The sequence below is a fragment of the Phyllosticta capitalensis genome, assembly GCF_038381095.1.
Source record: "Phyllosticta capitalensis strain CBS 128856 chromosome Unknown BKA78scaffold_1, whole genome shotgun sequence".
Lineage (NCBI taxonomy): Eukaryota > Fungi > Ascomycota > Dothideomycetes > Botryosphaeriales > Phyllostictaceae > Phyllosticta > Phyllosticta capitalensis.
Genome location: NW_027117439.1, coordinates 225970 through 241048, shown reverse-complemented (window position 1 = coordinate 241048; position 15079 = coordinate 225970). Strand labels below are relative to the sequence as shown.

The following is a 15079-nucleotide window of genomic DNA, read 5'->3' as shown; positions in this document are numbered from 1 at the left end:
CGCCTGTAGCGAGCTTCGGGGCGCTGGGAACGGAGCCTTGAGGGGAGCTCGACGTCCTTTGCGGAAGCGGTTGCATGGCATCAGGTCAATCTGGGCTTGGGCGCATTGCTGCTGGACGGCGCGCACTTGACGGTGTTTCGGACAGCGGAGGTGCTCCTACGGGATCCAGGGCGTGTGAAGAGATAGTCGTTGGAGGTCGAGGCTGGCAAGTTGTCGAACGTCGTCATTATCATGTGCTTTGAGGAGGCATTCCGTCTCGACCGCGTCGTGTCGGCCACGCTTCCGGGATGGATCGGCCCGATGTTGACTGGCCGAAGCTCCAAGGCGGTGAGGAGCTCCAGAGCTTCAATTAACCACGACACGTCGAACCAGCTCGCAGTGTTGGACGACCTACGACCCGTCAAGTCTCATCAAGATGGCTCCCGATCCTGTGTCGACCCTAGAACCGATTGATGGTGAGCGCTCGTCAGATTGGAAGCGACGCGACTAACAAATTGGCAGTGCAAATGAAGCGCATCATCCAGAACCTCTACCAGCTCGTCGTCCAAGTCCACGATTTCCAAGGCACAAACACCGAAGATGCGATGAAGCGGGAGATGTAAATCTCACCAGACCATACACTTCATCACCCCGACGCTGACATGCGCGCAGCACCGAGCTCCTCGCCAACCTCCTCCAACTCTCGCGACAGGCCTCCAACGTCTCGCTCATGGTCCCGCCCGAAATCGTCGCGTACGTCGAGAGTGGGCGCAACCCAGACATTTACACGCGCGAATTCGCGGAGGTCGTCCAAAAGAAGAACCAGAATCTCAAGGGCAAGAGCGAGGCCTACGCCCAGTTCCGCGACATTCTGGCCAAGAAGATCATCACTGCGTTCCCGGAGCTCGAAGCCGACGCACGCAGAGTCGTCCAAAACACCGGTGGAAACGCGGAAGCGCTTTGAGTCGTCGGCCGCACCGGGCGGCGCTAAACTCCCGCTCTCGACAACAACACAACTGGCCCTGGATCTTGAATTTTTGTCCCGTTATGAAAGGGGACCAGATGGACTGAACAAGTCCTATTTATAACCCAAAACTCCCATCGGAATCTCAACAACAGCTCGGAAGCATCCAACTTCCACCAGCTGCCCGGCTAGCTCAATCGGTAGAGCGTAAGACTCTTAGTATTGTGCAACAGCACCAATACCAGGCAATCTTAAGGCTGCGGGTTCAAGCCCCGCGTTGGGCTCAATTCCCACGATTTCTTTTTGCCCTTTTGTTGCGCTGTTCTGTGGGAGTGTTTGTTGGGCGTGCAAGCGTGGTGGAGAAAAAGCGACTTTTTTTGCCGCGCACGGACGTTGGCCGAGGATCTTCCGTCATGGAGGGCACCCAGTGTCCCGAGACTACCGAATCTCGCCGGAAAGAATCGTGCTTTGCGTCTAGATGCATTTTGAGGAACAAGTCCAGGTGGTTGAAGAACGCTTGAAATGGATGCTCAAAAAGCGACAGTAGGGCGACCAGGGATGCGAGGCAGCAAGCCATCTCCGCAAGTCAAGTTTTTTCTGGGCCACGGGTGATTTGATTTGCTTCCGGCTCTGAGAGAAATGCAAACTCAAAGACCAGTATAAGAAGAGTCGGCGACATCCCCATTTCCCACGAGAGCAGTCGCTACTCTCTGCTCCTCCATGCGAACCAAGAAGAAGAGAACGAAGGCCCAAAAAAAGGAAGCTGTTTATTCGAATTTGAACCAGAAGATGACCACGACGGGAGCCGACAGAGAGTGCCGCCACCCGCGCCGTCGTCCAATCCATCTTGGAAACAACTGGAGGCGCTGGGGTACCACGATAAACTCCAATCCCATCTAGACTCCCAAGTGAAAACAATCACAGAGAATTTTTCAGCCGCCCGTTGAAGCTAATCTTCCACATCCATCATCATCACACTCTCTACAACCAGAAGACGCGCAGACAAGAAGAGAGCAGCTGCCAAAACCCAACCCCTCTGCACTCCACTCGACTCAATTCCCACCAGTCCCGCCTGGCCGTCTCGTCCCGCGTTACGTCGCTCGATTGACAACTTCACGCCACAACAGTCGCGTAACAACGCTTTGGACGGTAGACGGATGTCGAGTTGGATAGCATGCATGGGTCCACCGTTCAAAGGGTTAACAAAGGTACACTAGATGGATAGACGGGTCGTTGAATCGCAAGGGAGATAGGTAGGTAGGTAGGTAGATATACCGGTGGATGGATGAGGAAGGATGGATGTTGGATACATGTAGATATTGACGGGTTACGACAACATGCCCACACATCTCCCTACCTACCTCAGCTATCCCCCTTTCCCTCCCTCTCTCTTCCAGCCACCATACCGCACACCCACCACGATGAGCACGCATCACGTCACATCCACTCAACACAGCCTCCGCCTAGTCACCAAACGGCTTCTTGAACCCTTTGAAACGACAGTCCACGTCCTTCGTCTTAGGATGCGCATAATAGAATACTTTCTTGCTTGCTTACTGCAGCACTGCAATAGGTACTGAGGTGCGTACAGGGCACAGGTACAAGTACGTACGTACGTAGGTACTGAGGGGGTATTGTATAGGTAGGTGTATGTACAGTACGAGAGGTACAAGCTAGGAAGCGTATGGGCCGTCCCTAGGTAACCAGCCAGCCCAGCCCAGCCCAGCTAGCCTGTCAACACGATGCTGTCCTGCGCGCTCTATTCTTCTTCTCTCTTAGTCCCACGCACGTTGGTGGCGATTTCCAAACAACTGAACGACTGGCTAGCCAGCCGGTGGGGGAAAAAGGACAAAGGCCACAATGACAGGCGGGTTGGGGCCCCTGCCTGCTCCTCCCGCTAGCCCACCAGCCGATCCGTTTGCCAGCTTACCCGCCTGCCTGTCTTTCTCATCACCGCTTGACCAGGCGCTTGAGTTCCTGATTGCTTCTGACCAGCCCGCACACACATTTCCACGCCTTGCCGTCCGCCAATCTACCACCCAGCGTCCACATCGCCGAGCACTGTGGTGTCCAAACAGGTATAGCGAAGTGTCAGTAGGTGAGTGGCGAGATGCAGGAACACAAATGTGATGGTCGAAAACCGTAAGTGGGCGGGCAAGGACAGGAGGTACAGATGCGGAGGAAGGCAATTCTGCTGGGCCGTGGCGGGCAGTCGGGGTATCTCGATGCGATGCGGCAGACAGACAGGTGGCCGATGAAGATGCAGTCTCCGGGAAAGAGGAGCGAGTAGACTGGAGGATGGCAGGACGAGTGAGGTTTGCGGAAGGACGGAGGAGGGAGAAGGGGTGCTGTGCTCGATGCCAGTCCACATAGCCGATGTCAATGTCGATGCCGAGTCGACGCTTGGAAAGACGCAGACCAGCGTCTGACTATCGCGCTCCACGCTGCCAAGCCAGTGCATTCACCCTCACGTCGCCCATTCCATCAGAAAAAAGATCTCACAAGCCGCTTCACCTGAAGCCCCAAACAGGAAAGTTGCCGCCACCAACCGGCGACAGCTTGAGATGCTGATAGGGGCTGCTCTGGGGGTCGTAATACAGGCCCTCAACAGCACCGTCACTACGCCTTAGACAAACATAGTAGAAGCCCGAGATGGTGAGGCCGCAACCGTCCTCAACCATTTCGTCGTCGACCGAGGGGCGAGTCGCGGACGACGACGGCTGCTGTTGTTGCCGCGCAGCGCCCGTCGACTTGACGAAGCAGCGCTCCTTCCAGCGCATCAGGATCCACTCGTTTGCGAGCTTGGATACGTATTCGTGACTGACGAGGCTGTGGATCAGGTCGTTATCACGCAAGTGGGCGAACGGGGGCAGTTTGCGCCAGTACGTTGCGTCTGTTGCCGGGCTGCTCTTGAAACTCTCCGTCAACAACGTATGGGTCTGGAAATCGAGAATCTCGCCTTCCAGGTATGTCGTGATGCTCGAAGTGCGCGTTCCGGGGCGCGGTAGAGCCGACGCGTCGAGACTGCTGCTGGGGTACTGTGGCGGATGTGAAGGCACGTTGTAGGCTTCCATGGTGGCGGAAAGCGTCATTTTGGCCCAGTCGACGGCGTGAATCGTCACCTTGACCGGCCATCGGTCTTGCTGGTGTTGAGTGTGCGGAGGCCTGGCATCGTCGGTCCGCTGACCGGACAGGGCATCGATGCTGTGCATTATACTTCTCATGGACGGGTCATTATTATGAAGACGATACAAGGTCGTTGCGGTGGTACTCGGAGTCTGAGATGACGATGCAGAGCTCCCGGCGACGGTCGTGGCATGCTGCGACCCTGAAAATACCGCTCCAGGAGCGAGCCATGATGTTTCCGCAGGCCGAGGTACTGAACCTACATCGAGTATAAAGTCTTCGTGGTTCTCTCCGAAAAATTCCTTGGTGACAAACCCCGCATCTACTGCGTGGAATAGACTATCCTCATAGCTGTCAGAAGTTCGGATTTTGGAGAGGTATCGTATGGTTTGCTCCAGCCATGGAGACGAGGGCGGAGGATTGCTGCTAGGATTCTCGAGAAAGGCTCGCCGATATTCGCGCTCCCAAGTTCTGTCCCTTCCAGCGGACGGCCCTGGTGGTGTCCATGCCCGCGCAGACGGGTCGGCAGGGCGCGGCTCTATCGACGAGTGCCAGCCGTAGCGGCTTGTTTGTATACGACCCAGGTCACCAGATTGGGTAGGTCGAAGGGCAGTGTCGCGGTCTGTAATGTAGCGCTGCATATTATCTCTCGATCTCGCAGAGAATCGCGGTGGTCTTCTCGATTGCGTGGACCTCAGGGACGATTCCGAGGGCTGGGCCGCGGAGGAGCTCCATCTTGATTCCGATGTCCTCGACTGCTCATTCCTCTGCTGCCGTTCCCAGTGTCTTCTGAGCTCACGCACGTTCCGAGCCCCCTCGTTTGATATCATGTCCCGCAATTCATCCTGAGTGTCTGCCTCGGTGGGAGGGCTCCAGTCGTAGAGATTGTTCTGATGGGGCACACGATCGCTATAGGGCATGGAAAAGTGAAGGCGGTTCAGTCGTTCGAGGCGTTCCATGACACGCGACAGGCGCATCTGGCGATCGCGCGTGTCCTGCTCGTGTTGGTGCAGCTCGACCGTCCGCGCTCTCAGACGATCGCGGGCCGCGCGCACTTCCTCAAAGAGCTCGTCCTCCGCGGCTGCGTTTTGCTGGCGCCACTCGTCCTGCGGGTCCATGGGCCGTCGCAGGAAGCTGACGTTGTCTGCATCGGCCTCGTTTTCGGCCTGAGTTGTCAGCGTCGCGGCCAGGTTGATGACCTGGGGCGACACGGGGGACTCGAGCTGGCGCAAGGCTGAAAGGTACGAAGGTGGGGTGTTGGGGCGGGCGGTGGAGTCGTCGTCCTGTAGCGGAGCCGTGTTAGGCGGTGGTGCTGGCGGCGCGGTGGGAGGCAGACGTACCGTCGGCTGCGGACTGGCGCGCGAGGTTGGCGGCGGCATCTCACGGCGGTGCTGGTGCAGGGCTGGCGCTGGCAATGGAAGCGGAAAACGAAGGTGAGGCGTGCTGTACAGGATCGAAGTGGTCGGAGGCCGTGGTCAGGGTCAGAGGCATCGCGAGGAGGGGACAGGGCGCATTGCGTGACGGTGACTGGGGCAACAAAGAAGTGCAGCGACGACTGCGACTGCTGACGACAAAGGAGGGAGGCGCTTTGAGCGACGGTCGGTGACTGGTGATGCGATGGCGATGGCGATGGCGATGGCGATGGATGGACGCGGGTGCGGCTGCGGCTGAAACGGCCAGCGGTGGTGGTTTCGCAGCAGAGTTTTGGCGATGTCTGACGTCTCACGGCGATGCGGGGTCTATGGGAGACATGGAGCCTCTCTTCACTTCTTCGACGATTGAACCGGGCGAATGGATGAGTGGTAGTTGACTGACGTTATCTCCCCGTGCGGCCACCAGTGCCGTTAGGTCACCACCAGGCCGACCTTCGCCCAATGCGTCCACTCCAGTCCACCGTCCGTTGGCAGTACCTTGCGCTAAATTTAAGCTTCACCACAGACGGCGGCGTGTACCACGTCAAATCTTCATTTGTTTTATTACATTTTATACTGTAGTGTAGACCCTCCAGCATCCTTTTCTCTTCGTCTAGCAAAGAGCTCCCTCAGATCCAGCCGAGGCATAGGAGATGACCCTATGTTTGCACGTCCAGCGAGGCCCGAAGCAGGAGAGGCGACCCAAGGGCACCACGACACGTCTGTCCGCAAGCGGAGCGACGCCGTTTCCCAGTCGTCTGCCTCTAGCAGCTCAACATCCGTGCCCGTCGAGTCCATACCAGTCCTCCTCGAAACCTGCTGCCACGTGCGAGAGAAACATTATAAACATGCCAGATGCGTATACTGCTTCAAGTCGCCGTCTCCCACTGATCCAGTCATTGGCAGACCAAAAGGCCGCTACGTCGAAGGAATGGGACTAGCCCGCTTCGACACGGCCTCCGTGACGACGTTTGAGAAAAGGAAAGTACAATGGGCAAACATCCAAGTGTACCCGCCCAAAGCGGCCGCGAGGCCTAACCATCTTTAAAATGCTTGGACATGCGAACCTCCCAGAGATGCAAAAGACAAGAAAGAGAAAAAACCAGGCTCTGCTGGTGTCAAAAAGAGAGATTCGAATGACCAACCCGGAAAGAACGCTCGCTAAAAGGACAAGACAAAACGTGGGATATCAAAAGAGAAGGTTACCAAGGAAAAAAAGGGTCCCGCAGTCGTTTCGAAACGCCGTCCCATGCCTCTCGCAGGGTTGTAACGTGAGACATCAAGTCATACAGTTGTCGCATATCGATCGTCGTCTGTTGCAATGGTATCCGGTCCGCCTGGTTGGACGTGGAGTGAGGTGTGAAGCCACAAGGAAGAACTGTGATTGGCCAAATCACCAGCTGCGTGAGCTGTCGATGTCAGAGCAGGACGTTGCTGGAGGATAATGCTACATAGCGGCAGCATACTGAGGTGCAAAGTCGTTGTAGCCCCATCCAAAGCTTCCCATCCCGGTGTGCGCAGGGGTCGGTCCGCACTGGTTGAGCAACATGCTCGGGAGCGTTGGTATCGCAGGGATCGATGCAGGAGCAGTCGGCGGGCTAAAGTACTGCGTCGAGGTGCACATTGGCTGGCTGAATGTTGGAGCCGGCGAAGGCAGCTCAAAGTCCCCCGCCATGGTCGTCCAAAAGGATGCTTGGCCCTCACTGCTCGCTGTGGTCGTTGGGCTCGGCGTCGAAGGTAACACTCTCCATGGCTCGACCGGGGGTGGTTGCAACGATGCTCCATGTTGACTGGACGGCCACCACGCGTCGGCTCTGTGCGAGCTGGGAAGGATGGGAGCGGGTCGGACAACGTCGACGATCCTCGGCGGAGGGGGCAAAAGCGGGAGAAACTGGCCTACGATTGCTTGCTTGACCTCTTCCGACTTGCCGTCCAAAAGCTCTCCAGCACCGTCCTCTTCAAGGCCTTCCAAAGCGCGTACACTAGTCCGGTAGACGTAGCGGTTGACGGCTTGGACGAATTCTTCTTGCAACTTCTTGAGCTGGACTTCCTTCTCGGCCCAGGTCCAGGTGTTTGCCGCAACGTCGACCGAGTATATGTCCTTGTGGTACTCTACCAGCGCGTCGATGGTGTCTTGTGTAAGTTTGAATGCAACCTCATGCTGTGAAACCATGTCGACGTGTACGACGTAGGCTTCAATGTGGACCAATTGATAGTTGGCCATGGCCTCGACCAACGGATCGGGGTCCTTTCGCAGTTCCGAATCGGGTGCCTTGGGTAGCATGAGCGAACAGAGGGACCAAATGGCGCCTGAGCCGGACAGCGTCTCCATCAGACAGCGGTAATGTTGTGGAACGCTGTTGAGAGGGCGCTTTATGCGGTTTATCCGCTTCAGCGTCTGAGTCAACCAAGGCTCGACTTTGGAGTTGAGGACAATGGTGGGCGCTGAGCGAGGCGCAAAGGCGGCGGCCGAGGCGGGAAGTAATGATATCGGCATTGCGACGACGATGCTGCGACGATTATGTATGGGACGACGTTGAAGATTTGAAGAAAGAGACAAGCGGGAAGTTAAAGAAGAAGAAAATCAAGGTCTCTCTGGAAAAACTCCACAAAGGAAAATAATTATCAAGCCTGTGGTTCAGAGGTCTCAGAGAGACTGACGAATGGGAAGGGGTAGGGAGGGTCGAGAGATGAAGGGTGAGGGAGGGTGTTGATGGTGGGGTAGGCTTTTCCTTTAAGTGTGGGTGGATCTGAGGTCACGGCCCTTTCTGGCTGCACTGCGGCTGGGTGCGCGCATGCTGAGCCATTTCGGCAAGGCTTGCATGGCATCAGACTTTTTGGACGCACCACGCCCGACGCTGCATACGCGTATCCTGTCCCGCAAAGGCACAGCCATGGTTCGCGGCCAGAGATTACGAGCTGCTGCTGCCTGTGGCGCTGACTTTTGCAAAGTTAGGGTATAGGGGTGACGGAGGGGCAATTGGGGCACTGGGAGCACTACCGGGGCATGGTTAGGCTTGGTAATGAGGATGCAGCGAGCTGGAGCGGCTCCACTGACGCTCTCGGGAGAGGCGCAACTGGCATCCAAGTTGCTGTGGCATCGCCGACCCTGAAACGGCAGGCGGTGGCTCACAGACTAGCAAAAGGCGAAAGACGAGCAGGGGGGACCACAGTCCCTGGCCCGAGGATCCAGGACCGGGCAAGGCTTGGTCGCTAGCGGACTGACAGGTCTCTAGATGTTTGCAAACCTCGTCAAAGTGCAAATACAGGGGACAATCATAGGCGTGTGGAGCACGACTTTTGCAACCAGGCCTCGGAGGTTGTGTAGCCATAGCTTTCTGCAGCTTGGATAGGCATGGCTTCCAGAAGTCTTCCATGTCGTCGGAGCACTGCTAAATGGGGAGCGCAGCCAGGTCCGCAGGGTCGGTGGTTTTCCGTTGGAGCTTACCGGAAGAGTAGACGCGGCGGCGTGGTGGTTGTGAGCAGGAGCTGGATGACAGGTCGTTGTTGACTGAAACTAAAAACTAGGCGCAGCGAATCAGGACGGGTAGACTAGGATGTTGAGCAGCACCGGGCGGGCTGCGAACCTGGCCGTGGAGGGTCGCCGTCGCTGCCGTGCCATGTGATGCTGGGATGGAGATACAAGAGGCACGGCGGCTGTTGGGGCACCTCATGACCAAGGCGGCGCCTGTGTCGAGGCTATGACGATGGCCAGTCTCCAGCTTGGGCAGCAATGAAGCGAGTTCAAACAGCAACAGACGACGGAGCGAGAGCAGTGGTGACGATGATGGCATGACGAGCCGGGGGAGCTGAGGCTGTGCAGGCGACGGGCAGCGTCGCAGTGGCGTGGCCGTACAGTGGTAGATCTCGGCGTCTCCATGTTCAGGATACCTGTTGTATTATGGACCGGGATGCTTCGGCCCGCCCGTCGTCTTCTTTGCACCTCGTTTGCTGTTGCTAGTGTTTCGCCGGGCTCGAGTGGAGAGAAGACGACCCCATATTCGACCAGACCTATCGCCCTGTTTCGAGACGGTGCCGTTTCAAGAGCTGCAAAACGGCGCAGCGATCAGCAGCCTACATGTCAGACTCTGCATATGTACATGCAGAGTGCGCAGAGTTGCAAACCGCCCGGCTGCGCCTCGCTGCGAGCCCGGCCCCTTCGTCATGGGGCAGCCAGCTGAGATGGAGAGGAAAACCGACGATGAAAGAGAGTTTTGCTGGCCGTTGACGTTGTCGCCCGTTCTCATCGGCCTCTCCGGTGCCGCCGCCGCCGTCCTTGCATCGCGTCTTGCCCGTCTGGGCCGCTCCTCTCAGCTCAGCAAGGATCCCGCCTCATGCGCGCCGACCAGGACTCTCCCAGAGAAGACTGTCGACTTGGTCCCAAGCCCGATGCCAACCGTCAACTCGACTCCATCTCTTTTGCATCTGCTGCGTGCGTGACTCATCTGAAGGCCGTCCGTGGGGGCAAACACCTGCTGCACTGCGCTGCGCTGCTCCAATGTCACGCTGCCGTTTCAGCCTGGTCAGTAGCAGTGCTACGTCGGCGGGGTATGCTGTGAAATATCCGCTGCGGTTATTCTGCAAGATTCAAAACTCGCAGAGTGTGGGCCAGCGGCTGTCAGACGTCAAGAAAGAGTGAAGATGTCGGTTGTGCCTGTTTGAGGCCGGCTTCTCGCGCCTGCTCTCGACCTGTCGTTGGCCTGTCGCCAGGTTCAACGTCGGCCCGTCGCCCAACCACCGCCGACGACATTTCCACTTCCACCGTCTCTTCTTCATCCACTTGACAACAACCTTGCTTGTCGTCGGCAATTCCGTTCATGAGGACACCATGACGTTCCATCTCACCCGCCGACGGCAAAACGGGTTTGGGGTTGCCTCTCGAGGCCAGCTGTCTACCTATTCAACCGACGCTAGTCCACCTTCATCGCCACACCACGAGGCTGTAGCCTCTTCCGCGCCCGTTGGTCGTCCCGTCGGAAGCCCCCAGCCGAAGCTAGACGATGCGCAGTGTGGCGTCTTGGTAGGTGCTTGCTAGGCTTCGAATGACACTATTGCCAAAGGCAATAATCAGCCTGTTTGGAAATATTCCATTTTTATCTATGGCTTAACGTCTTGGGGAAGCTTGAGGATTTGATTGCGTTGCTTTGGTCGCTAGTGACAAGTCCGCGCTCCTCAGGACGCGAAAAGGTGCGTTTCCTGCAGCCTTGACGTCTACTTTCACGTTTTTCCCCTCTTTCTGTCGACCACTATCGTACCATCTATTGCTACAAGCTGTTGCTGGTACCTTTTACCAGGCAGAAGCGTTTCAAGCTTGATAGCCATTTTCTCGCGTCTGTTGTCTAAAGCCGTGGAATCTCGATGCCCTTTGACCTTGGTGCTGACTGCCTCCTGCGGCATGCACTGTGAAGGGGCGACGCGTATTCGTCTAGCCTACACTTTCCATATCACATTCAACTGAATGTTATTTGATCTGGTTTCCACTTCACTGTCCTATCCCATCTTTGAGCATCATTCCCGCCGATGATTTGTACCAGCTTGCATTGATGGCTGCTCATTGGTCTCCTTTCAATCTCATGTTTGGTTTGCTTACACCACTGGCTCCTGTCAGCACCTGTCAAAACCAAATTTACATTATTCTATTTGGAGCCATCGCACTCCTGCACAATCCTGCTGCACTGGTCAAGGCTGACGGGGAGACCGTCTGCGACCAAAATCTCATCAAGCATTGGGATCTGTACCTTCGCTTTGCATTGAACAATCACAGCTTATTGACTGGTCATCTAAAGATTGACGCCACACCCGCCTTGCCATTCTGCTACCAAGGTACGCGCTTCGCGAGCCGCGGACCACACGGACGCCTCCCCGCGCATGCCATTTTCCGCTCTCAAACATGGCCCGAAAACCGATCCCAGTCTCTACTCAACCATTCGTCAATGTGGTTGCAATCTTTTCCAAAAGAGAAAGCAGCTGTACCATTTTCGATCGGTCCAACGTCTTGCCGTCCGTGTGCATATGCACAGACAAGAAGGGTCCATGATCCGTCTCCTACAGAATCTTGCACGACTTCTGCTGGTGCCATGGCTGCAGTAGCAGCTGCAGGTATCGCCGCAATCACTAGACGCAGTGTGCAGAAAGCCGTAACGCGACAGACGGAGCCTTTCAAAGCATAAGGCACTTTAAGCTCTCGGTCATGCCTTGTAGGGACAAAGATGCGTCCGGATCAGCTCGCCTCAACACGCCACTGCAGCCGGCGCCTGTCAATACCCAAATCTAAAGCGGCTCGCTGCAGCCCTTCAGCCCTTCTCACAACCAAGCGCCGATCGCGCATCTACGCGCGCAGCTCACAGCCTCAAGGCAGATGACATGTAACTAATCGAATGTCTTGCATCTCACATCGCGGCTGCGGCGGCGGCACGCTCGTTCCCAGCATCCTCATGGCCGGCAACTGGGTGTTCGCAGAGGCTAGCGTATGCACTGTTCGATGAGACAGCTCGAGCAGTTGGCCGCCATTGGAATTCTAGGTTGCACCCCCGCTCTTCCCCGCAGCCAATCACAGCGTTACGTCTGCACCTCTTCATGCGCTCAACGGAAAAGCGAGAGAGATCCAAAATCCAGATCTTCGTCAGGCAGTCATCGACGCAGGGGCACCCGCAGAGCAAGCCTAGGTGAAACTGGACGACTTGCCAAGCGAGACAGGGCGACGAAGAGGAGATTGTACCGGTACTTGCGCCCAATCCAGCTTTATCACCACACCCTGACCTGGACGTACGAGGAGCTTCAATTGGACATGTCTGCCGTCGTAGCCCAACATCGAGCTACGCTGGCCAAGACTCGTCCACACACCACTCGATTCATCCACATCTAGACATAGAATCAAGGTTGAGCATACGAGCAAGCTTTTCCAATCTTCTCCTGCACAGCTCCGAGCTACCCCTGTTTCTCGCATGCTGACCTGCAAGCATTATCCCCTGCCTACGCAACAGCCTCACGTCCGGAAATGGCGTGTAGACATCTAGACCTCGAAACCCTGAAGCTGAGTCCACGAGCAGAGTACCCACGTACCGGCAATGCCGCGCGCCCCGTCACGTCCCGGGCCGGCCAGGTTTCTTAATGCCGTAGCCGTTTCAACAAGTGACCACAATCGTGCGGCTGCATCGGCATTCCGGAAAGGAGCAGGCGCAGTGCCGAATCCGCAGAGATCAAACGCTCACATTTCCCACCTCGCCTCAGTCACGTCGCTGGCTGCAAAGAGTCTCAAACAGACGTCGAAGCGCACGCCCTTCACGCGATGGAAGACGTATTGCTCACATTGCTCTCTGTGCGCCACCAAGCCACGAGGCGCTGGGAGTGGTTACCCGGTACGTGTCGCACACAGTCAGCCATCCGGATCCGACTATCTGACTCCACCCGAGCCTCTCCTCTCCACCTCCAACTCCTTCAGCATCACTTCGACTGCCTGCCTGCGGGCCCATCGGCACGAGCTCTCCCATCATCTTCACCTCTCTATCCCCGCTACGCCCATTTCCATTTCTGTCCCACTAGTCGATTGGCCTACCTTTTTCCTTTTTCTGCTCTCCCCCCTGCCCCGCCCAGCCCGCGCCTCATCTGGCTCGCACCCAACCAGAAGTCTTCTCATCAGCTTTCGCAAAACTGTCCGTGAGGTTTCCCCTGTTGTGCCTTCTTCCTCCTGCCCCTCTCTCTCCTCGACTCTGATCATCAAATGTCTCGCTTCCGTTGCCCGTCGTCTTGTTCAAATCACCCCCGTTCTACCCTGCCCTGTCCTGTCCGGTCCGCCACTCAGCGTGCCTGGCCCGCCCTCCCGCTTCCCATTGAGCCCCTTCTCTCCCTCTCTTCTTCTCTTCACCTTTCTATCCTGGTCCCGGCATGGCACTTGCCGGCCGAGGGTCCTCCTCCTCTTCTTCGTGGGCGTGCGGGCGTCGTCGTCGTCGCCATCGCCCGCCGTCGATCGACAAGGCATCATCATGATCGCGGCATGAATACGCAACGGCTCCGGCTGATGGACGCTGGGGACAGGGTTGAAAAGCTGCCCGCCAACAGCCCTCCCTCGCTTTCGCTCAGGCTCGTTCCTGGCTGTTTGGCTGGCTGGCTGGCTGGGCCGTTGAAGCTTACCCTCCCGCTCGTCGTCCAGCATACATACTCTGGTCCGTCGGTTTGGCTTGACCACTGACGACACATGCTCCCTGCGAAGCCACTCACTCGATGGCTTCGACTGACGGAGAGTTATTTCGTCGGCTGCGGCGGCCAAGTCTCAAATCAGACGACTCTGCTCCGCTGCGTCGTGCTCGGAAATTGCCACTGTTAGCTGCTAGCTGCTAGTTTGGGCATCGACACTAGTCTGTCTAGTTTTTGTCTCACTGTATAATTGATTGAGCGCGTTGAATAGAGTTTATCGATTTGCTTTGACATGAGTAGGCATGTCGGTGGGTAGGTGGGTAAGTGATTGTGTGGGCGTGGCCGATATGAGAGATTTGCTTTGTGTGTTTGGGTTTGGCTTGCTTGCTTCTTGTCGATTGCGTTCGTGGGGTTTCTATCTCGTTGCTTTTTCGATTTCAGTCGCCCTATCAAAACGCTTGGATGGTTTAGGTTTGTCGAGGGAGCGTTTGGACTGTGGGCAGTGGCTGGCGAGTGAATCTGCCCCTGGCAAAAGCAAGGCACAGGAACGGAAGTTATTGTCTTGGTTTTCTGTCTGCCTGTTCTTCGTTCACTGCTTCCGCACTCCTGGTTTCTCTTGGCGCGAGAATCAGGGGCGTCAGGGGTTGCGTCGTTGGACATCAAAGGCTCTCTTCGAGGTTGGATGATGTTGATGAACAGCAGCAGGGAATGGCATGGTTGGTAGAAAGGATCGAATAGCGGTGGAACCGTGGCAGAAAGAAATGCATTGCTAGGAACACGCCGGCCGCTGGCACCCAAAAAGTGCGTCGGTCACTTAGGGGACTCCAAAGCAGTGATTACGACTGCATATTGTTCGAGACCAAGTAGATCTTTGGCACATGGTGTGATGTACCCGAACAGTCGCCCTCTGGTCAGAGAAGTCGAGGGGTTGGCGTGTTTTTTAATACTTGCTCCCCATAGCTTGACTGTGCACGAGAAGAATCTCTGACTGGGCCAAGGGGGTACACGTGGTGCGCGCTGGTCACGCTGGACTTACGGAGTCGCGTGCTTCTGCCAGCAGAGGGATGGTTTGGAGTATAAAAGAGACGTCGACCGTGACCCGTCTTGTTCCTTCGACTTTTACAGCAACCTGTTGCCACTACTTCAAGCTGTGTGCCGAGTCGGCGACTGCACCAACTTGCAATCATCTGGAACAGTTGTGTCGCCGCTTTGGCGAAGAAGACGTTTGACACTGTTCCTTTGCTTTTGGGTTTGCGTCTCCCATTTTCATTTGCGGCTTCTGGCGGTGTCTCAGGGGCAAGCTTTCAACAGTTGGCTGTAATGATGGAGATCCTCATTGTAGGAGAAATGACTTTTAGCATAGTGGTGATATGGTATCTCAACTCCTTCCTCTGCACTTCCATGACTGCGTCCAAGGACAGAGCAAAGAGAAACAAAACGTACTCGAGGTCCTGGACATGAACAC

General features: G+C 56.4%; 5 protein-coding genes and 1 non-coding gene across 6 annotated transcripts; 4 read left to right on the top strand and 2 right to left on the bottom strand.

The window, feature by feature from the left end:
- Positions 1-452: 452 nt before the first annotated feature.
- On the top strand, positions 453-943 carry BKA78DRAFT_244911 (RNA polymerase-like protein II mediator complex subunit 10; the record flags this gene model as incomplete). Its single annotated transcript, XM_066884076.1, has 2 exons — positions 453-598; positions 652-943. The coding sequence occupies 2 exons, from the start codon at positions 453-455 to the stop codon at positions 941-943; spliced, it is 438 nt and encodes a 145-aa protein (XP_066748716.1).
- A 182-nt stretch (positions 944-1125) lies between these two features.
- BKA78DRAFT_t35 lies at positions 1126-1227 on the top strand. The gene has a single exon. It is a non-coding gene; the product is annotated as a tRNA-Lys (tRNA).
- Positions 1228-3453: 2226 nt separating this feature from the next.
- On the bottom strand, positions 3454-5448 carry BKA78DRAFT_244816 (vacuolar import and degradation protein-domain-containing protein; the record flags this gene model as incomplete). Its single annotated transcript, XM_066884067.1, has 3 exons — positions 3454-4562; positions 4650-4782; positions 4873-5448. 3 exons carry the CDS (start codon positions 5446-5448, stop codon positions 3454-3456), a joined length of 1818 nt encoding a protein of 605 aa, XP_066748715.1.
- A 1480-nt stretch (positions 5449-6928) lies between these two features.
- On the bottom strand, positions 6929-7978 carry BKA78DRAFT_244541 (uncharacterized protein; the record flags this gene model as incomplete). Its single annotated transcript, XM_066884041.1, has 1 exon — positions 6929-7978. One exon carries the CDS (start codon positions 7976-7978, stop codon positions 6929-6931), a length of 1050 nt encoding a protein of 349 aa, XP_066748714.1.
- Positions 7979-10672: 2694 nt separating this feature from the next.
- Positions 10673-11800, top strand: BKA78DRAFT_1144 (uncharacterized protein). The gene has a single exon (XM_066882323.1). The coding sequence runs from the start codon at positions 11025-11027 to the stop codon at positions 11649-11651; it is 627 nt and encodes a 208-aa protein (XP_066748713.1). The 5' UTR covers positions 10673-11024; the 3' UTR covers positions 11652-11800.
- A 58-nt stretch (positions 11801-11858) lies between these two features.
- Positions 11859-12146, top strand: BKA78DRAFT_348206 (uncharacterized protein; the record flags this gene model as incomplete). Its single annotated transcript, XM_066890595.1, has 2 exons — positions 11859-11948; positions 12003-12146. The coding sequence occupies 2 exons, from the start codon at positions 11859-11861 to the stop codon at positions 12144-12146; spliced, it is 234 nt and encodes a 77-aa protein (XP_066748712.1).
- Between the last annotated feature and the right edge of the window lie 2933 nt (positions 12147-15079).